The sequence below is a fragment of the Lynx canadensis genome, chromosome A3, assembly GCF_007474595.2.
Source record: "Lynx canadensis isolate LIC74 chromosome A3, mLynCan4.pri.v2, whole genome shotgun sequence".
Lineage (NCBI taxonomy): Eukaryota > Metazoa > Chordata > Mammalia > Carnivora > Felidae > Lynx > Lynx canadensis.
The window spans coordinates 66,067,107-66,089,312 of NC_044305.1; the positions used below are offsets into that span (position 1 = coordinate 66,067,107).

At 54.3% G+C, this 22,206-nt stretch overlaps 1 protein-coding gene across 5 annotated transcripts in view; it reads left to right on the top strand.

Annotated features, from left to right (window-relative positions):
• The window catches only part of TTC7A (tetratricopeptide repeat domain 7A), a 120,220-nt gene that overhangs the window by 92,549 nt on the left and 5,465 nt on the right, over window positions 1-22,206 (top strand). For 4 of the 5 annotated variants that reach the window (XM_030310546.1, XM_030310548.1, XM_030310550.1 and 1 more), the window contains 3 exons: window positions 3,407-3,504; window positions 5,316-5,450; window positions 13,461-13,663. In XM_030310546.1, coding sequence (XP_030166406.1) covers window positions 3,407-3,504; window positions 5,316-5,450; window positions 13,461-13,663 — 436 coding nt within the window. Of the gene's footprint in view, window positions 1-3,406; window positions 3,505-4,439; window positions 4,760-5,315; window positions 5,451-13,460; window positions 13,664-22,206 lie in introns of those variants that run through there. The other variant, XM_030310547.1, reaches the window with a different exon arrangement.

The window sequence follows — 22,206 nt, forward strand, 5'->3', positions numbered from 1 at the left end:
ACAGCTGAGTGGTCATGATGCCTGGGGGTGGTGACGATATTTGAATCAGAGTGTGCTACTTACTGCTCCTGGGGCCTTTTACATCCGTAGGCTAATTTTAACCTTTTGACAATCCTCTGTGAGGACACAAAGAACCTGTTTAGGAAACTGAAGTTCCGAGGGGTAAGAATGAAGTTATTATTGAGCATCTGGGCCAGGTTCTGGGATTGCTACTTACATATTATACACTGTCAGATTTTATTCTCACCCCAGGAGGGAAACTTAGACTCAGGAACCTTAGAGAATTTGCCAGTCACTCACCTGGTAAATGGTAGTGCTGGGGCTTGAACCTGGGTCTCCTGAATCACAGCCCTGAGCCGGTTGCTTCTTCCTGGCTCCATTTGGAAGCTAGAGGGAAGAGGAAGAAGCAGAGTTCCTGAAAGGCCCGCCCCTCCTCCCCACTCACCCACCATCTCTACTTATCCTGTCTCCTGCCACAGCCTCCAGCCTGGGCTCTGGGTTTCTCCTGGGCCAGATAGGAACTCTTGTGCAGATCGAATCTGCTGAAAGTTTTTGCTCAAATCTCATGGGACACCGTGCAGCCCAAAGCAGAAAAGGGCCTTGTGCCAGGCAGGTACACCATGACTTCCTGGTCCTCTGGTCCTCCCTCCCTCCCCTTCCCTGAAATTGTTGGCTGTATCATCTCCCGGAGGCCTTAGGGGACCCCACTCCGGTAGATGTGATTGCATTTTCACAGGGACTCTGGGAACCCTAAAGGGTTTCACAATCCCCAGAGGCATGTCTCTCTGGTGGTGAAATTTACAGAGGAGGCTCCAGGGTAATCCAATGAGGTTAAAACCCTTGGGCAAATAGGGTCTGCCTCGCTCTGAAGGCCTTTGAAAGGCCTGAGAGATTCCAGGGCAGAGCAGGACCCAGTGAACGGAAGCTGCCAGAAGGAGGCTCTGGGGTGAGGGACTTTTCAGAAAGGGAATGGGGAGCTGTCTGACAGCTGGGTGATATGGGGGTGAGGACCAGACTCTGGTATGAGCAGGGCCTGCACTGAGATACCCCTTGCTCAGCCACTCACTGGCTACAGTCACTCCTTCATGGAGCCTGCAGGTGTATAGTCTGGCTCCCCTTACAGAAAGGAGCTGTCATTGGAGGTGGCAGGAACCTCCTTTTGGCTGTATGGCTAGTTGCCTGCTCCTCCAGGCGGTCTCTGTGGGGCCTCTCTGAGTTGCAGCCCCGTGTCTTGGCATTTGGGCCCATCCTGGGCCTCCCCTCCAGGCAGCAGAACTGTGGGGCTGCCCCATGTTCTCTCCAGGGCTGGGGCTGTGGGTTCTTGCTAGGGTTGTTTAAGTCACCACTCACACACTCATCTGTGATAGGAGGGCCTGGTGGAGCTCCTCCTAGGTTCCCCAGGCACCTCTTTTGGGAAGCCTCCCATAGCTCCCCACTCAGGGCGGGGCAGGGCTCAGCCAGGCCAGCTGCCTGGAGTCAAATAGGAAGCATTCTTTCTGAACCTGGAGCCACAGAGCAGAAACTAGGACTTGTGAAATCTGCTTTGGAGCAGCTGAGGACAGGCCAGAATCCACAGCCTGAAGGTCTGGCCTACCCACCCCACCCATACACCCTCCTTTCTCAGCTCCACCTGGGCCAGCCCATGCTGTCCCCAGGCCCTGCTCAGATGCTTTCCTTCATGGAGCCTGCAGTCACCCAGCCTTGGACGCTTCAGTTCAACCTTCATGATCTAGGTGTTTTGAAGTGCTCATCATGGACTCTCCTCCCCACCTCTCCTCCTGGTGGCTGCCAGGTTCTTCAGGATAGGAGCAATGCTGTATGTTGGCCTAGAACCAAGTGACAAAAGTCCCCTGAGATGGGCTGTTTCTGGAGTCATTCTTGGGCTGGGAGGGATGGTGAGACAAGAAGCTGCCTGCGCTGGGCACCTGCCCATGTTGTCTCCTGTACTCCTCATGGTAAACTCATGAGATAGGCATCTTCTGCTTGTTACTGCACACAATGAGATGACAAAAGTAAGACTTAGAATGCTTTGCTGAGGGTCCCACAGCTAAGGAAGGGTGGCCATTGTCTCTGGCTCTTTGGCACCGCACTCTGGTGCCTCTGGGAGCAGAAAAGGGTGGGGAGGAAAGGCATCAACCTGGATCTACTGTGTTTTGTGGATGGTTTCCTCTAATATCTGCACCATGGCCGTGCACCCACAGGCCCAAGTTCAGGCCAGTGTGAGCATGAGTTAAAATGACAAGGACACCCTGGGCCCTGGCATTCTTGATTGGGACCATCATCTTAACACCCCCTGAAGGTCAGAAGCCTCTGGCCCCAGGCTGGGCTTGCCATTTATCCTGCCCTGTTTACCTTGGCCCTCCTCCAGGCTTCCCTGGTCAGCAGGTTCAAGGGCAACCCCAGAAGTAGGCGGGGTGGCTGGGGGTATGTGTGCCCCAGGATGGGCACAACAGGCTGTGCTGCCTTTCTGAGCTGTGGCTCCCCCCACCCCCCACCCCGCTTCCCCACTCTGAGAAAAGAGGAACCTCCCTAGCAGTGTGGGAACCACAAGGACCTGGGGAATTGGGGGCAGGGGAGAGTACCACGCTTGTTTATCTGCCCCCGCAGGGCCCTCCCTCTGGTTCTTCTGGGGCTACCCTGGTAGCCCGAGGTAGAGTGCCTGATGCAGAATGGTGGCTGGGCCTTCCTTCCCTGGGGCTTGGGCTGGGGGTATTTCTGGTAGCCCGTGAAGACCAAGTTTTCCTTGGAAGCTGGATCTTGGTGCCTGCTCTGTGCCTGGCACTCTGCTGGACATTGTGAGGGTGGCAAAAGGTAGCAAAGACCTCCTTTTGTCCTGGGGGAGCTTCTACCATCACTGACTTCAGAGGAGGGAGAGTTTCTAACCCATGTGCTGCTGGATTCATGCTGACGGAGGGCAGGGGAGAAGGCAGCTGTGAGGGGCACAGGAGGCTTTCTGGCTGTATGAGGGTCTCTGGGCTGGGTTCTAAAGGACGGGGGTGGGGGGTTGTGTGGACCAGAAGAACAAACAGCAAGAACATTCTTGGTTTGCATGAGCAAATGTTAGCTGCAGGGATGAAATGTGGTAGTATTAAGGACTAGCGGGGAGACTGATGGCCCCAAGGGCACATAGTGGTGGTGGTGTGGGTGTGTGGGTGTGTGGGTGTGTACACATGTTGGGGAGTAACAGCATGTCAGTGTAGCTTCTGGGGTTAGCCAGATTCTAGGGTAAGCCTGAGGCCCGATCTGTCTTGCCATCTCTGGTGGTCTCCACCCTTCCTAGTGGTCCTAGCTTTGGCTCCGTTCCCAGGCCTAAACTCTCAGCCTCAGACCCTGCCTGGTGTAAGGCTCCCTTGTTTCCCTGCAAGCCCTCTGCCTCACTGGGGCCTGGCTTTCCCTTGCCTTTCAGAGGCCTGGAAAAGGATGGGAGCCTCGGCGAGGGTGTCACACTGAAGAAGCAGAGTGGCATGCATCTGACTCTGCCCGATGCCCATGATGCAGACTCCGGTAAGAACGTGCCCGTGGGCAGCTGCCCATGTGGGCCCACCGCTCCCTCTCCCAGCCTGAGCACAAACTGGGGAAAGTGGCATCTTCCCAGTCTGGCCAAACCCACCCTCCTCTTGGCCAGCCGTGGCACCAGAGCCTGGTGCTAAGAAACTAAGGAGCTGCCCTCGGGCATCTTTCTGAGCCCATCCTGGCTCTGGGGCGGAAAGTGGACTGCTGGAGCAGGCAAGGGACGGACCCAGCCTCCTGGGCAGGGGTGCAGAGAGGAGAGCCAGGGTGGAGAGTTGACTGTGGAGCACAGAAACCATCTCCCCTTAGGCTAAACTCAAGGCCAATGTCTGCCATTAAAATGTCCTTAGTAGATCGAGTGGAGTCAAGTAGAAAGGAATGAGCTGAGCTCAAATTTATAACTCTAAGCCCATAGAGAACTGTTTGAAAGGAGGCCCTGATTAAAGCAGAAAAGCAAAGGCACAAGAAGAATTAGTCACCCGAATGGAGTGTGAGGCAGTTGCGTTTAGTGGCATTGCTCATTTTTTCCACCTCTGCGGACATGAACCGAGATGCACCTTTGTTGTCACTGATGGAGCTGATTTCCGATGCCAAGCCCTGCACCTGACTTGACTTGGAGGCACATCTGAGGGGGCGCTGGGCTGAATGTGGAGCTGCTGGCTCCAAGGAGAGAACGGTGAAGGAGGGCATAGCGCCCTTGCAGTTAGGGAGGGAAGAACCATGAGCCAATTATTAGGACTCCACGTGCACTTGTCTTATAAACTGAAACCATCTGTGGTTTGCCCCAGGTCTCCTGAGTTTATTGGAGCCTTTATTGCCTCTGAGAGAGAGAGAGAGAGAAAGAGAGAAAGAAAGAGAGAGAGAGAGAAGTGCTCACATTTCACCTGCATGTGAATTGTAAATGTCAATGGCTTATATATCCTCAACGGGGACCCGTGTCACCCAGAACTGCCACCGGGGAGGTTCTCCAGAGGGCACAGGGTCTGACCTGAGTTGCTACCCAAGGATCCTTCACAGCACAACCTCAAGTGGACCCTTCTATATCAGATACGATAACATGCACTGGTGAAAACAGAAAGCAAAGAGCAAAAGGAAGAAAAGAAAAATTATCCACCGTTTCAAAATCCAGACCTTAATAATGGCCTTTCAGACCTTTTCTCTAGGTCCCTATTTCTTTCTTATACAAATGTGACCAGGGGCACCTGGGTGGCTCTGTTGGTTAAGCGTCCAACTCTTGGTTTCAGCTCAGGCCATGATCTCACGGTTCATGGGTTCAAGCCTTGCATCGGGCTCTGTGCTGCCAGCACAGAGCCTGCTTGGGATTCTCTCTATCTCTCTCTCTCTGCCTTTTGCCTGCTCATGCTCTTTCTCTCTCTCAAAATTAATAAATAAACATAAATAAATAATCATACACTTTTCTAACATGCTGTTTTTCACCTAACTATATAATGTGAACATCCTTCTACATCGGTTTCCAGATATATGTGTCATTATTTTAATGACTGCAGGGTCTTGTACGAATGTACCCTCACTTATTTTGAATCACTCCCTATCGTTAGACATTCAGATCATTTCTGTTTTCAGTAGTGCAGGCACCTTTGCCAGCATTTATGACTATCTTCTCTAGTGATAGACTCTTGGAAGCAGGCTTGCTGCCTGACACTCCTCAATCCCAGCCATGGGTGAGGGTACAAGGAGGGCCCTTCCCAGTGCTCTGTGAGCTGTTTTGCAGCTGCCCGGCCGTGGGGCTGCTCCAGTCACTGCTCCGACTGTGCTGCTCAGCCCTCTCCCCTCTTGCTCTGCAGGGTCTCGGCGCGCATCATCCATCGCAGCCTCCCGGCTGGAGGAGGCCATGTCAGAGCTGACTGTGCCGAGCTCAGTCCTGAAGCAGGGCCCCATGCAGCTGTGGACCACGCTGGAACAGATCTGGCTCCAGGCTGGTGAGTGTCTCCGGCCCCAGTGACACCCACCTGCCCGCCTGCAGGCCTCTCAGCTGTGCGCTGCCCTGGAGGGAAGAGTGTGGGGCTATGAGGGCCCCTGCCAAGGCCTGGGTAGACTGTAGTACTCATGGAAAGGCCTGGGGATCAGAAACCTGGAGCCCTGGTTCCAGCTCTTCTTTGCTTGGCCCAAGAAAAGTCACTTAATCTGTCTGGCTGTGGGCTTCCTTCTGCACCAAATGGGGACAGGACCTGCCTGCCTACCTGGGAGAGGCTGTCTGTTAGCAAATATAAGTGTAAGAAGATTTGAAGAAAGACCACATAGATGGATAGTCTTCTTAGTCTCAAAAACAGGCCCATCCCTCCTTCTTGCCCATCTTCCCCTGAGTAAAACCAGTTAGTACTCAAACCCTAGAGGCTCACAGAGAAGAGGTGAGGGCTGGCAGTGTAGTTCATTGAAAACAGAGGGCTGATAACACTGGGATGGCCATTCCCTCTTTATTTTTTTTTAATTTTTTTTAATGTTTACTTATCTTTGAGAGAGAGAGAGATCGAGACCAAGCATGAGCAGGGAAGGGGCAGAGAGAGAGGGAGACAGAATCCAAAGCAGGCTCCAGGCTCTGAGCGGTCAGCATAGAGGCCAATGTGGAGCTTGAACCCACAAACCGTGAGATCATGACCTGAGCAGAAGTCAGATGCCTAACCGACTGACCCTCAGGTGGCCTCTTGATAGGTAACTGGCACCACTGCCACCTGGGAATTTGAGGGACAGTTAGTGTTGGGGAGGCAGGCAGCTTCAGGGTCACACACAGCTGGGTTCTTTTTTTATTATTATTTTAGACAAGAGCCGGAGGGGCAGAAGGAGAGAGAGACAGAGAGAAGCTCAGGCAGCCTCCAGAGTGTGGAACTCGATTCAGGGCTTGATTTCACAACCCTGGGATCATGACCTGAGCTGAAATCAAGAGTTGGACACTCAACCAACTGAACTACCCAGGTGCCCCACAGAGCTTGGATTCTAATGCCAGCCCCTTTCTGCCTGTCCTGATCATGAGCTATGAGCTGACGTGTGTAAAGCAGTTAGTGCAGCGTGGGACACCAGTAAATGGTGCTTGGTCTCTGTCCCATCCACTATAGTCATGCTGGAGACAGAAGCAGGATGGCCCCCAGTGGTGACCGTCCTTGAGCCTCCACTAAGGATTCCAGGGAAGCACTTGCTGGGTTTGAGAATTTCATCTAAGCCGGGGTGAGAGGTGGGTTCAAGTGAAAGGGGAAAGAATCAAGGCTATCAATGTACCTGAATGACACAGAATAGCAGCAGCAGAAGAAGAAAAAGGAAGGTAGCAGAATAAGTGCAATCCTTAGAGGCTCCTGGGTGGCTCAGCCGGTTAAGCGTCTGACTTCGGCTCAAGCCATGATCTCATGGTTTGTGAGTTCGAGCCCCATATCGGGCTCTCTGCCCTCAGCAGAAGTCTGCTTCGGATCCTCTGTCTTCCTCTCTCTCTCTCTGCCCCTTACCCCCCTCTCAAAAGTAAAAAATTAAAAAAAAAAAAAAATAAGTGGAATCCTAGAAACGCACCAGGCCAACATGGCCTTCTGATCGAGAACTGCCCGAGTGAAGCTCCTCGCCTGTTTTCTGGTTACCCTGAGTGCCCATCTCTACCCAGGGGGTGGCGCCTACAGACATCCAGGGGAGATGCAGAAGACACTGCATGTAGATGGTTCTGGAGACTGGCAGACATTGCAAGTCAGAGGCAGAATGTGTTTACCTGGGAATCTGAGGTTTCCCGCTGCCTGGATTTCACATATGGTCCTATTAGCATGCAGTACTCCCCCTACTCCCCCACCATAGGTTCTGAATGTGGCGGAGGGGGACAGTTGGGCCAGGATTTACAGGCTAAACAGGGAAGCATTTTAATAATGCAAACATTGCCACAGCTAGCATAGGAAGGTCCCTTAGGATGCTAGGGATGTGTGGGAGCTGTGTTCCACAGCCGGCTTGTTGCATCCTTAGTAGGAAAAGGAATGTTGAAAACTCCAGAAGGATATTAAAAAAGGCCTCCCCTTAGGCAGAGAGCCCCCTGTCATCTGCTAAGACATGAAGCCGTAACGGCTCCTAAGAGGCACACCAGAGCCCTGGCCCCTACATGTGCTTGGGGTAGGAAGCTGCCCACACTGGGCCTTCACCAACTTCAAGGGGCACATCAGCAACCTGGCGATCAGATCCAGAGTTGTGCATTGCCTACTCTAGAGTTCCCAAGGCCTTTGGTTTAATGACGCATGTTGTTTACTACCATCAGCAAATGAACACATTTTTGCATTTCACAAACCTCCTTGCGTTTCTCAAGTATGCTGCTTTATGCTCCGGATGCTAGTGCATCCTGGTAACTCCAGGGAAGGAGTAAGCCTGTAATTAGGCTTGGGAATTATCGGTGTAAACACATGCCTTTCGATAACTTGCACATTAGCCTTTCTTCTCTGGATGTTATCCTAGATACTCAGCCTACAGAGAACTCTCAAGAACAAAATCTGAATGCCACGAATGTGGTGCCAAGTAAGGGTTGGGCAGAGTGGCATTAGGAGACAAGTTTGGGTGTGTGTGACCAATCCAAAATGGCAGTGGCTTCTGCAAAGTAGATGCTTTGTAAGAAAAACAAAGCAAGCGTCTACTTTGCAGAAGCCACTGTAACAACTCAGAAGCCATTGTAACAACTCAGAGATGGAGGCCTTGACTGGGATGACAGCTGTGCTCTCCTGGTCCAGGGACCCAGGTTCCTTCCATTTCATTGGCTCTGCTCTACCTGGGGAGTCACTCTCACCCCTGTGATCTATGATGGCTCTTCACCACATTCACCTTCCCAGGCATAACCAGGAAGAGTGGGAGAAAGGGACACCCCCTCCCGGTCAGGGCATATTTTGGAATTTGCACTAATCACTTCCCCTCATGATCCACCAGCCAGAACTTAGTCACATGACAGCAACTAGCTGCACAGGACTGTGGGAAATGTCACCGTCCTGGTTGCCTATAAGCCCTGTTAAAAATCAGGGGCTCTGCGCGTCGGGCTCTGGGCTGACGGCTCGGAGCCTGGAGCCTGTTTCGGATTCTGTGTCTCCCTCTCTCTCTGCCCCTCCCCCGTTCATGCTCTGTCTCTCTCTGTCCCAAAAATAAATAAACGTTGAAAAATCAGGGGCTCTGTCATTATAGGAGAAAGTGGGGATAGATTGAGGGACAGCAGCCACAGCCAGAAAGGGAAGGAAGAAAGTGTGCCAGGTTCTTTATTCTGAGAATGGGAGGATTCTGGAGCAGTCTGCGCTCCATAAGCTACCAGCATCACCAGCCAGCATTTGCTGAGCACTTACTGAATGAAGGGCTGCCCTTCTTCAAGCCTCTTCAAGCCTCCGCCCATCCCAGTCAGATGTGAGAAGCATCACGGAGGGCTTCCACTTGAGAGATCCGTTCCAGGAATGTTGCCTCTTTAGCAGAGGGTCTGTGTGATGATGGGAGAGGCACCAGGACTAACAGATGCTCCAGGATCCTGTGTGTCGAGAGGTGCCTTCCAGAAGAGCAAGATGGCCCACCTCCCTCTTTCACTGAAGCTCATGTCTCTGGGAGCTAACAGTGTGCTAGAGAAAGGAAGACAGATGTAGGGAAGAGATCCCCTAACCTGGAAGTCCAGGGCACTCATGGGCGGCCATGGGCTTTCCCTCAGCGGGGGGAAGTTGGCCCAAGTCCCAGCTCCCAAATGGCGGATTCACCACGTCTGGGCACTGGGCACAGAGCTCCAACTGCTAAACAGATCCGTCGAGCAAGAGCCAGTAACCCCACTGCTCCAGGCTGAATCTGTGCCCAGAAACCCTTTGCCCAAGGCATCTCAGAATGGGAGACCCAGCCTTCTATGGGGACAATACTCAGGAGGCCCTGGGCACTGGCAGGTAACGGCTGCCGCGCTGTCAGCTGGGCAGACTGGAGAACTGGGGTGGGTGGCCAGGGCAGTGTCTGACAGTCATGTTTATTATAACATTGCAGTCAAGGGAGAAACAGCCTCACCAGTGCCCCCCGCCCACCTCCTCTCGTGCTTTTCCTCCATTCCTCCTCATCCCTCTCTTTGTCTTCCCTCACGCTCCCCTCTGTCCCAGCTCCCCGCCCTTCTCCCTCCTGCCTTCTGTGCCTCCTTCCCACGTACCCTCTTCTCTTGCTCTGGCTTTTTCTTCTTCTTTCCTCTGCCTGCACCTCCTCCTCCCAGCTGCAGAAATAGTGAGGAGAGCATTCAGGGACAGGAAGTCAGGAGCCCAGGCCCTGCAGCTTTGATTCCCTTGTGGCCTGAGGTAAATTGGGCCCCCTCTCTGGGTCCCTGGGATGGAGGGTCTCAGACCAACCTGCAAAATGCCTTCAGACCTTCAGATTCTCAGTGTTATTCCTTCGGTTCCATGGTTGTCTCTCTCTTTCCTTCCTTGTCCGCCTCCCTTCTGTCACCTTTATTCTGGGTGTCCATATGTCCTGATGGTCTGCTCCATGAGGAGGACACCTGTTTCCTTTAGGGGGATAGTTTTGGTGATCCCTTCTGGGGTTCAAGGCTAGCTAAGGGCCTAACCTTAACTTCTCTCCTAAGCTTTTCCCTGAGGGACCTCTGCCTTTAGCCTGAGTGCCAGGTGCACTCTCACATGGGGAGGCTCCTGAAAGGCCTTAGACGTGACCCTGGGCCCTCCCTCCCCCTGCTCCTCAGCTTAGAACTAGTCCAAGGGCAAGGCCCTCCTTGCAAAGAGGGTGTGCAAATAGCCGGTGAAAAGTGAGTTCATCCCCCAACCTGGGGGTGGGGTGGAGCTTTGCTTTGGCCGAAAGACTGGAACCAGCTCAGGGTGCAGGGTTAGATCAGGATGCCTCAGAAAAAAAAAAAAAAAAAAAACAATAAAAGGGACTGTTGCAAAGCTCCAGGGAACAGATGTTTTCCATTTGGAGCCTGCCGGGAGAAGCACAGAGGGGGGGCTGGTAGAGAGAGATGGACAGAAGAGGGAGAAAAGCTGAGACAGAGAGGTAGGAGGAGAGGTCAAGAGCAGGCAGAGAGGAGATGAGAGGAGTAGGGAAATCGGGAGGGAGAGAAAATGAGCTGAGGGGATGGGAGAGGGGCCCTCGACACTGGGGACAGCTAGGTCTGTTTGCTGGGGTGGTGAACTGGACCGTGAGAATTCAAGGAAAGTCCAGTAACAGGGAGTGTTCCTCCAGCCCTGGCGGGGGGAGGCCCAGATGGGTGGGCACCTTGGGGCCCTAGCAGTCAAGGCCAGGAGGTCAAGAAATCAGGGCAGTGGGCGGGTGTGGTGCCACGCTATAGCCAGAGCATAGGCTGGCTGACTGTCTGGGGAGCACCATGTTTGGTAAAACAGTTGCCCAGGGACGCTGAGGCTAGGAAGAAGGGGTACACTGCAGCCCCCAGACCTGTGGGCCTGTCTGTAGGTCAGAGGCCCCGCCCTGGAGTCTGAGCATGCCAGGGACTGTCTGCAAGGCAGCCAGGAGCCCTCAGGAGACCTTACTTCTCTGGCTCTGTTCTGTGTCATCTGGTTTCCTGCCTAACTGGTAATGAAGTCCATCGGACCAAAGCAGCCCTACCTATTTTTCAGGGCATGTTCTCTGCTGTATGGCCAGCCCGACAAGGGCTAGGGCCACAAGGAAAGAAGGAGGTGGGGATCCCTGTAATTGAAATCTGTTGATACGAAGGCACTGTGAGGAGTCGCCAAGGGAGACCCCAGGAGCAGCCTCCAGAGACAGGGACTCAGGAGACAGGACAGCAAGTTGTAAACAGCTTAATGAGCCGTGCCAGGACCAGGCAGGCAGGCAGGTGGGCTGGGCCTGCTGGGCAAGGTCTATGGGAGTGGAGAGCCTAGCCTCTGAGCTGAGCTCCTGGTGGTAGATAGAGGAAGCAGCTACAGGGGCTGGTGCAGGACAGGCCTCCCCGCCTCCGGCACTCACACCATACGCTTCCTTCTGCTTCTCCCCCTCTCCTCCAGTGACCCTGGGGAGTTCGGGCAGGTCACAGTGGAGCCCAGCCCTCCAGGTCTGCACAACCTCCCTTCTGTCTGCCTGTCTAAGCACCCCTGCACTTTCAGGCCCCCGCTCCAGTGTTGCCTCCCCCCAGGAAGACTTCCCTGGCCACACCAGCACAGCTGACCTGACCCCTTCGGAGTGCCCGGAGTTTTCAGAATTGGCACTTGGCGCTCCATTGCCCTGGCTCCCTCCAGCAGTTTGGTCGCTCCGCTGCCCCACCTCCCCCCACCTCCCCTCTTTATCCTTCTCATGTGGGTGGGCCAGGCACATGGTCAACACATCGTAGTTGCACACTGGGCCCTCAGTTATGAAGGCACCCTGCTCAGAGCCCCAGGCAGCAGCTCCAGAAGAGAACGTGACAGCACAGCAGAGGAGAGCTTAGGCAGAGTTAGACAAACCCCTCCCTGCAAGGCCCTGGGCTCTAAGGCTGCCCTTCCTGGCCTCACCTTCCTTCACTTTCTGCCTTGGGACTCTGCAGTTCAGGTTGTCTACAGGGACAAGAGCCTGCGTTTCTCTTTAGCCTTATCATGGGGGCCTGGCTCCTCTGTGTTTACTTAATTCTTACAAATTCTCATCTCCACTAGAGACAAAAAGAGTACCCTTGCTCAAAAAGGCCTCTGTAGTATTGTAGGATGTGGCAAACTACTTTGATTACACAATGAACCTTAGGCAACATTCACGCTGAGTACCCCCAAATGCTGTGTGCTGCAGTTGAGGCCTTAGGCTTCCTTCCTGCTTCTTGTTGAAACAGGAAGATGATGCCTGGGCCCAGGTTTTCCACCTTGTTCTGGGAGCTTCTTTGGGGATGTCTGTTATCTACCCGCCCCAGACCTGAATTAGTGTAACCTGAATTAGTGTAACCTCAGCCCTTGGCCTGTGCTAGGAACAGCTCCTGGCAGAGCCACAAGCCAGGCTCTGCGTGCCCTTCTGTGCTCCCATCTGTGTGCAGGCACCAGCCCCGGGAGGGGCAGCTGAGCCCAGGGCTCCCGGAGAGGAAGGCTGAGTGGGCCATGAGGCCGTGCTGCAAGCCCAGCCAGCCTGTTTCTAAAAGTGCCTGTTGTGGGTGTGTACCTGTGCAGCGTGGATCTGAAATGTGCCTTTATGTGGGCTGGCCTGAGATCGGAGAGATGGCCCCATTTTCCACAGATCTGCAGGGAAGAGGGCAAACTGGTTGTGGGACAGATCTTTCCTGCTTGTTGGTAAAAGGCACGTGCATTACCTATTCTCTCAGTGTGGCAGAAAGCCCTGGGCTTTGGAGAGAGGCCGGAGCTGCTAGGAGCCCAGCTCTGCCTCACCCCTTTCCACTGAGGGACTGGAGTGACGCCCTGCCTCCCTCAGCCTGGTTTGTTAGCACAGGGCTCATGAGAGCACCTCCTAGGAGGGTCAGATGAGAGTAGACACTTTGCAGAAGCAGGCCTTGGCCCACAGTCTCAAGGAGTGTGGGCCTTGTGGTAGCACACACCTGCATCCTCCTGATCAGCTTCCATCCCCCACCCCGAGACTCAAGGTCACCAGGTGAAGTGAGGGACGCTGCAGAAAGCCACCTGACCTTTACAGACGCCACCCGTGCCCCCACTGCCAAGCTTGGAGGTCAAGACAACCTGATGCAAACCCTAGGTCCACAGCTGACTCTCCCTGTGGTCTTAAGGTCACTTCCCTACCCTCTCTGTGCCCCAGTTTCCTTCTCCCTGAAGCAGGGTAATAAAAGTGCTTGTTCTACAAGCTGCTATGAGCTTCAGTGGAGACGGTCCGTGTGGAACATGTAGCGCGGTGCCTGACACCGAGTGAGCGCTCGGAAACCATTCTCTGCTATTGCCCCCACGGCCCAGAGCCAGCCCCGCCCATGCTGTGACTCGAGGGATGGCTTCCACCACCTGAGACCCTCCACTCTGGGGGCTGCCAGTCGGATGCAGGGAGGGGTCCTCTGCCTCTGGCTTTTCCTACCGCTGTCACCTCCCACTGTCCTTCTGGTTTCACAGCTGAGCTGTTCATGGAGCAGCGACACCTCAAGGAAGCGGGTTTCTGCATCCAGGAGGCAGCGGGCCTCTTTCCCACCTCACACTCGGTACTCTACATGCGGGGCCGGCTAGCCGAGATGAAGGGCAGCTTGGAGGAGGCCAAGCAGCTGTACAAGGAGGCACTCACGGTGAACCCCGACGGTGTGCGCATCATGCACAGCCTGGTGAGTCAGCCCCCCGGCCCCCGAGAAAGGCATCAGGGCCCTTCTGCCCTCTCACCCTCTCCACTGTCTACAGGTGCCCTGCCGCCCCTGTTCCCTGGTGCTTGGGGGGAGGTGGCTTCCTCCCTGCTCTGTTGGGGGACACAAGTGTCTTACGGAGGCAGGGCCATTCCCCTTCAATCAGAGCCTGGCTGAGTTGATGAAAAAATGTAGGTTTGGTTGATATTCCTTGTGACTTCCTTTTTGCTGTAAGTTTCGGTAAAGCAGTGTAGCCCCAAAGGGCTTTCGCTATTCCTCATCAGACCCTTGCCCTGGACACACTAGACAAAATGCTCTGCTTTCTGGGAGTCCCCAGTGCCTCCGTGATCACCAGGCTGCCTCTCCCATTTAGGAGGAGCTCTGTGCCTCTTTGGTGTCATTTAGAGGATGTCCTGAGATGGGCTGTCACGTCAGCCCTGACTCAAGCACACATGGAAAATGGCCCCTGGGGTGGTAAGAGGGCCCAGCGGCCCCCAGTCCGGCAACATGGCACTCAGGACGTGGGTGCCCAGGGCTCGGTGACTTTCCATGGGAAGGTTTGGAGGCAGAGAGCAGGATGCTGGTGTTCTTGGCCTGGCCTTGCCATTCTCTTTCTGGGTGATCATGGGCTTCTCTGAACCTCGGTTTTACTTATCTGTGCAGTGGGGATTCTCTGGTGCAGGAAACATTTACTGAATACCTGCTCCGACAGTTGGTATAGTAGACTAGGGATAGCTGTTTTTTTCCCTTCCTTCCTTAGCTGCTTTTAGAGAGCCAGTATCAGGATAAATGTAATGATCTGCATGTATACAGGCCTGCACATGCACAGTGATTTTTGAAGTATAATTCATGAGCATACCATTAGCTACATGGTCTTCCCCTGTCAGGGTCCAGGTTCCACCTCAGATGTCCCCCTTTGACAATTCTTTAAGGGGAGCAACCATGAGGGCGTCACTGACACCTGCCACATGGAGAACACAGAGGGATCAGACTGACTCCAGATGGCTGGAGGGTTATCATTGCCAAAAGGGGTCTGATTCGTTCACGAGAAGCCACAGGGAGTTCGATTTCCGCTCAGTGTCAGGAAAAACCGTACAGCTCTTAGAATAGTCCAAGTACAAACTCAGGAACCGTCTGCTGAAGACACTGCCAACAGAATGGAAACACCACTTGGGGGAGGAGCTGGGCCAAGTCATCTTTACAAGGTCCCTTCCAGCCCAAGAGTCCCTGAAAACAGATTACAGTAGAGACTCCAAGCTCAGCTATTACTCCTGCTGCCCAATTTCTTAAAGGATATCTACTTTGGACCCATGTGAATGTTCAGCGTTAGTTGAAGAAAGCCCACGCAGTGACATCACACCTGGCCCATGTTCCCCTCCACATGGCTCTGTGTTGCCTTGCAGTCTGCTCAGCAAATGTTTGTTTTTTGCAAGGCACGTCCTCCTTCCTCCCGCAATTCAGACATGAGTTCCTCTGACAAATGCCTCCCCGGAGGTCACATCCAGACACTTGATGAGGGAGGTGGGAGGGAGGATGTGGGCTCTGTCATCAGGCCTGCAGCCAGGCAGAGATGTCTGCCTTCCACTGCGCTCAAGGATATGTGCCTGCCGGCTCAGTCCCTAAAACCCAATAACAAGTACAATTTTGAAGTAACAGTGTACCATTTTTCATTTATGCTTATTATTGTTTGTAGCGATTTTCCTGAAATTGAAGCAGTTTCCTAGGGTGGGTTTCCATGGTAACTGAATAGCTGTCCAGAGTGGCTCCCTGCAGATGTTTCTGAAATGGTCCCTTTTCTCTTCCCGGGGTGCCTTGCTGATTTGATGAAATTAGAGCAAGTCAGGGCCAGGCCTGCCCACTGTTGAAAGTTACAAGCAACCAGAGGGGCAGTCGGCTCTGGCGTGGGCAGCCCATTTGCTTTCCACATGCTCTGTTCCTGCCAGCATCCCACACATATGCATGAAGAATAGCAAATTGCAAGCCTGGAGATTTATTAAGCACTGTTTTCCCAAAGACACAGGAAGGAACACTTTGGTATGTTGATCACCAGCATTCCCTGTTGTGAGTGCCTTCCCTGTGCTGGCTTCAAACTCAGGACATCTAGGATCTAATCCTGGCTCTGGCCCCAATTCACTTGGGTGATTTAGGAAAAGACACACTTAACTTCCATGTTCCTGATGTCTCCTTTTGTAAGTGAATAATAATCTACATCATTCTAGGTCACTTCTAATCAAATGAGGTGGCACATGTGAAAGTGCTCCTAAAAGTCTTCAGTGCAACATCAGAGAAGGCAGAACAACGTATAAACCTCTAGTCTCCAGTCCCATAGCCGTGACAGACATTGCTAATCAATCACAGAACTTTTTCTCACCGAGCACACACGTGACCTTTAGATGTTCTTTACCATGGTGCAACATCAGGGGAACCACTACCTGTTGGTCTAAGTCAACTTGGCATTTATGTAAGGGATTTGCCATAAAAATAATAGAGAGTGACGGAGACACATCAGTTGTCTCAGCCTTCATGAACTCTGGAGGTGGGTGCATTCTTGGAGAACTATCCAGAGAAAAAAATGTGAAGGGGAACTGACACCCATCCAGACCCCCATGCAGTCAGTCATTGCCAAGGCAGGTTCCCAAGGAGTGCATCCTGGCCTTGCCACACCACGGTGGTTCTCTGAGGACATCAGCCTCTGATAGGTGCAAGGAGAGGAGAGGCACCCCTCCCCTGAGAGCACAGCCACCCACAGGCTGGGCCAGGAGAGCTCTGGGTCCCTCGGTGAGCTGTGTGGGTGCCAGCTTCAGCCTTACAGTCCTTAGGGCAGGATCGTCAAACACCAGGGGGGCCAGCCTCAGGGCCTCTCCCTAGGGCTGTGTGCATGGGGACAGGAACTTTGAGGACAGGCCAGAGAAAGCTTCTGGGAGTGGAAGGTGATTGCTTTTAGGAGGCAGGGTCCTGGCATTTCTAAGAAAATGAACTTTGGCCCCGAAGCAGGTTCTCTATTCTCCAGGTCCTGCCACCCTCCCTGCCCTGGATGTGATGGGAGGCATTTCCATGGTTCAGGCTCCACCCTGGGCTCAGCTCAGGCTTTTCTACCCAACAGGCAGGAAAGAGACACCAGCTTAGCGGTGCTTTGCCAGGGAAGAGTCTCCACTGTGCCTCAGCAGTGCCCCAGAAATGTCTGTGCCGTCAAACCCCAGCCCTGCAGGCGGCCACCTCCACTAGGCTCACGGAGGGCCAGGTTGCTTCAGGAGACTTCCAGGTGCAGAAAGAAAATGCCATGCTCTCTGCAGATGGAAATTCCCAGTGAAATCTCAGGAGCAGATCCTAACAGTCTTTGCCAGCTAGGTCTCAGCCTCCCCAGCAGGTAGCCAGAAACCCTACTCACTCAGCCTGGGCGTTCAGCACTTAACTTACAGGCAGAAGAATCTCATTACGGAGGGAAAGCCTGAACTCGACTTGCCTGCTCTGAGGAAACAGGAGAAAGGAAGCAGAGGAGTTGGCCCCCAGGTGACAGTGTTTTTCAGAAGGGCTCCATGGGCTTGGTGGAGAGGAATCCGAGGTGCTTACACCCCTCTCTGAGCCTCTCTCTGCCCTGCCACCTCTCAGGAGTCCTTCTGCATCTCCGAGGGAACAAGGATGCCTGGGGAAGGCAAGGAACCCAGGAGGGACTAATGGAATGGTCAAGTCACTGAGAGCCCTCCCAGGAGGACCATGAGGTCCCCTGACTTTAATGGTGGGAGGGTCACTAACTAGCCTCAGCCACAGGCTGACTCATTCTCCTTGCCCACCCCTTGCTTGAGCCAGGAGTGTGGATGCTTTGATGCAGCCTGTCTCACTGCAAGAGACAGCTCAAGAGCGTCGGCCAGGAGTGGACAGGCATGCTGCATCCCTGCACCTGTGTCTGTGGGCGGCCCCCACCCTGCTGTCCCAAGGACAGGCTCTGGGGTTTCTTCGCGCCTCTCTGGCCAGGCTTCCCTGCTCCTCACTGGCTCTTGCCCGTGGTCATGCTTTCTTCTTAGGCCAGAGTTCCAGGCTCTCATTGCCCCGTCTCCCCAGAACGCTTTCCTCCTTGGGCACCCCAGCAGCAAGGGGGGAAACTGCCCTAAATGAACTTTGGCTCCTGTGATGTAATTCCTGGGGATGTAATTTCTGAAGCAGTCCTGGCCAGGTAATCCAGCCTCTTCTGTCTCCAGATGCCCCTGGAAAGACAGGAAGACAGCGTTTCTGTCGTCCATTACCCCAATGAGAGTGGGGCAGTGAATTATTTCTCTGCATTCATTCCCTCTCGCTCCCAGCATGGGGTTTGCTGCCTCGTTCCTCAAGTGGGCTTGAGGGATCAGGGGCATGGCCATAGTGTGGCCAGCTCAAGAGACTCTGGCCCCTCTTTCCCCACGCTGGGGCTTGCCGCACCTGCCCTAAGTCCCTGGAAGCTCCCCACCACCATTCCTGTGCTCCCTAAGGCGAGGCCTGAGTCAGCCAGGACCAGAGCTCCACCCTGCCTGCCCCGAGGTTCTGGGTTAGGCCTTTTGCAGGTGCTGTGGGAATCCTACAACAAGCTCTGCTGTCTGAGGCCAGACAGGTGAACTCTGGATGCACAGAGCTCCTGCCATCCTCCTCCCCTGACTGGCCCCATCCCCAATCCTGGAGGGCAAGACTAGACTGGAGAGGTGACACATCTAAGACTGACAGATAGCCCTGCCATCCCTTGAGTTCTGAAAGCCTTAGAGATTACTTCCCCTCACTGGCTCAGTTTTCTCTTGTCTCAAATGGGGATAATAATTCAGGCCCTTGTGACCTCAAAGGGAAGATTTTAGGGCTCAGATAGGCTGAGTGCTGTGAAAAGGTAAGTCAGCACCAGGCATTTTTGTCATCATTCATGTGGAGGATGTGATAGCAAATGGCCTAAGGCTGAGCTCCACCTGTGACCAGACTGCTTGACTTCCTGCTGTGGGACAAGGGTCATTGGCCCAGATTCCCTTGGGCTGCCTGGTGGCCCATGGTGCCAGCAGGGTGCTGAGAAGGTAGGGAGGGGATGCTGGGCAAGGACCCAGGGCCTCAGAGCTCCCTGTAGTTTTCCTCTGAAGCTGTGTGGCTGGGGTTTTTTTCTTTTTATGTTTCTATTTATTTTTGAGAGAAAGAGAGAGAACGAGCATGAGCAGGGGAGGGACAGAGAGAGAGGGAGACACAGAATTCAAAGCAGGCTCCAGGCTCCGAACTGTCAGCACAGAGCCCAACGCAGGGCTCAAATTCAACAAACCGGGAGATCATGACCTGAACTGAAGTCAGTCAGACACTCAAGCGACTGAGCCACCCAGGCGCCCCTGGCTGGGATGGTCTTTAAGCCCCAGTGTCAGAGCCAGCTCGTGTCTAGAGGTTGGAACACAGCCTTCAAGGCTAAGTGACCTGGACTTGAGTCCTACTTTGCCTATATTCACTATTCCTCCATGACCAAGTCCTTCAACCTCTCAGAACCTCAGTGCCCTCATCTGTAAAGTGGTAATCACAATGCCAAGCACCTAGGTCTCTCGTTAGAATTAGGTTAGGGGCACCTGGGTAGCTCAGTGGGTTAAGCATCTGACTTCGGCTCAGGTCATGATCTCGCAGTTCATGAGTTCGAGCCCCATGTTGGGCTCTGTGCTGACAGCTCAGAGCCTGGAGCCTACTTCAGATTCTGTGTCTCTCTGAGCCCCTCCCCTGCTCACACTCTGTCTCTCTCTCAAAATAATAAACTTAAAAAAAATTTTTTTTTTTTTAAGAATTAGGTTAAATAATTGTGTAAGTGAATGGCCCAGTGGTTGGGGTTACTTTTACCTTTTTCACTGTGAAGCACAGCTCCCAGGCCAAGTTCAGATGCTCTTTGTTTGCAGAGGGAAGTAGAGCCAAGAGCCAAGTTCCAGAGATTCTTTGTAGCAGAGCCTCTCTGTCCTTCCTGAGCCCATCAGGCGAGTCTGGCCAAGGCAGAGATGTGCAGGACCCGGGCCCCAAGTGCCCTGTGCCTGGGACAAGGGTATACACAGTGCAAGGCCACGCTGACCTTAGCCGAGAGCAGGGAATGCCTGCTCAGTAGGCAGGAGTCTGAGTTGAGGGTGAGAACAGTTTCACAGCTGGGCTCTTCAGCTAAACGGGCATGATGTGAGGCTGCTGGGAGGAGCAGCAGGGAAGGCCAGGTTCTAGGGAGGCCCTGCTTGGCTTTCCACTATGGGCTCTGTTGTGGTCAGGCAGGTTCAGCCTCTGCTTCCTGACTTTCAGGAGGAAAGGTGTCCTGAGCAGCTGAAAAGTGAAACCCAGTGCCTGGCCCTCTGAAGGTTCCCTGCTCTGAATGAGGCTGGCAAACACACAGATGAGCAGGTTTGCTGGTTCCTGGGGCCTGATGCCTCAGGGTCCAGGACACCCCACCTGCTCTAGGCTTCTCCCTCCTTGTTGGCTTCCTGAGCTGTGGCAGGTGGCTTTGAGAATGCAGGCAGCCTGAAGGAACCGGAAGGCCCAGAAGTCTTGTGCTGGGTGTGCAGAGACCCTGAGTTCTCTCACACACATACAGTCCCTCTTCACAGTCAGCTTCTGCCCTACCAGCTCCGGTAGACAGGAACATTGCTCTGTTTGGCAGGAAAGTTCAGCAGGAACGTCTTGTTGGCCATTTGACCTCCTCCTGCTGGGGTTTTATTGCGAGTTTTCTCTCCCTCGTCCCTTCCCAATACTACCTGAGGTCTGCATTCCCTGGTGGGAAAGTAGAGTGGACGGGGAGGGAGAAGGGAGTTCCAAAGGCTCACTGTGTGGGGAGGTGGGAGGGCAAGGCCAGCATGGGCCTCACTGGGGTTCAGGCCCGTGTCCACCCACCTCATTCCTGGGCTGACACAGCCCCCAGACCACACGACGCACCCTCAGCCCTGGTTCAGAGACCTGCGAGAGGGTGAAGGCAGGTTCCCCTGGCTCTGGCTCAGGACTTTTGGAAAATCTTGGGCTTCACTGTGGTCTCCTAAAGTCCTCACCAACCCTGACGAGGAAGTGGAAGGGATGCCTTCTGTCAGGCTGTCATAGACTCAGGTCAGAACAATAGTTAAGCACTGTCGGCTTAATTTCGCTCCAGAATCGATGGTCTGAAAGACTCATCGTGTCTGGAGGGTGCAGCAGGGTCCAGCCTTCCCCTTGTCCAGTATGCCAGCACCCACCCCTCCTGCCCAGAGAGGGGAGCTTCTGAAATGGCACCACCCCACTCACTGCCCACCACAGGGTATTCACTTTGAGAACATGAAGTCCAGGCTCCTGACCTAGCCCTGAGGGCCTAGCTGTGCTCCTGGGTAGGCAGAGCCTCCAGCTGGCCCAGAACCTGAAACCAGCCCAGAATGTGGGAGGAGGAAAGGCCCAGCCCCCTGCCTAGGGACAGAGCTGGCAAGGGAGCCCCCCAGGATGTGATGGGCCTTCTCATCAAGCCAGTGTTTATCTCTGAGCCTGGCCCTGGCCTTGTGAAGACAACCCCCACCGAGAGGCCCACCGAGAGGCTGAGCCTAGAGGCCCACCGGTGTTCCTGGACATCTCACCTCTGTGAGGGTGAGGGACAGGAGGAGGAAGGAAGGCCTGGGTTCTGCCACAGGAGCATGGCCACCTCTGCTACTCCCGAAGACCCCCACCTTGCTGGGCTCCAAGTGAATCGGTGGAGCTTGTCAATCAGGTGCTGGGTGGAGTCTAGAAGGATTTGTGCCCCTTCTCCTAAAGGGGAGGGAGGACCAGCCCCGGGGGCCTTGGAGCTGCCCCAGGTCCAGGAGGGATGTGGTGATATGTGGGCTCTGTTCTCAGCCTGGAGAGACACCTCATTCCCAGTCTGGTTGGACAGGTTGAGGCTGACACACCTGGGAGGACCTGGGGCCTGCTGGGAGGTGGGGGGGGGTGGGGTGGCTGAGCTGGAGCTGGAATGTGGGCCGACCCCCTCCCCCCACACACACCACAGGGTGTGTCAGCCTCAGGGTGGGTGGAGGGAGCAGCCTCAGAGGTGACCCCACCCCAGGCTCCTCCCTGCAGCCCTAGGGTCCTCTTGAAGAGGGCTCCTGGGACCAGGAGGCTCTAGCACCTCTAGCTACTTCCCTGCTTCCCAGCTGGAAAGGCTGTTACAGAATCCCAGGAATGTGCCTTGAGCTCAGAAAGAAAATTCCCAAAATAACTTCTATAAATACTTGAGGGTAGGGACAGGGAGGGAGCTCTCAGCCTGGCCTGCAGCTGGCCTAGCTGTAGGGGCTGCTTCCCAGGGCAGGCCTTCCCTAGAAGAAGAAAGACACGCACACGCACACGCACACGCGCGCACACACGCACACACACACACACACAGTCAGGACCTTCCTGCTGCCCCTCCCTTCTGGGGGACAGTGTCAGGCACTGAATTAATGGGGTGAGATGCAGTAGCAATTCTGAAAAAGGAAGTTGGGGGCCCTTCTTTCCCTTCTTCCCCATCCCAGGCCCATGTACCCCCCCCCCCCCCCCCCCCCGCCAGAGAACCTAGTCTTCCAACAGGGAGGGTCCCCCTTAGAGAGCCCCTC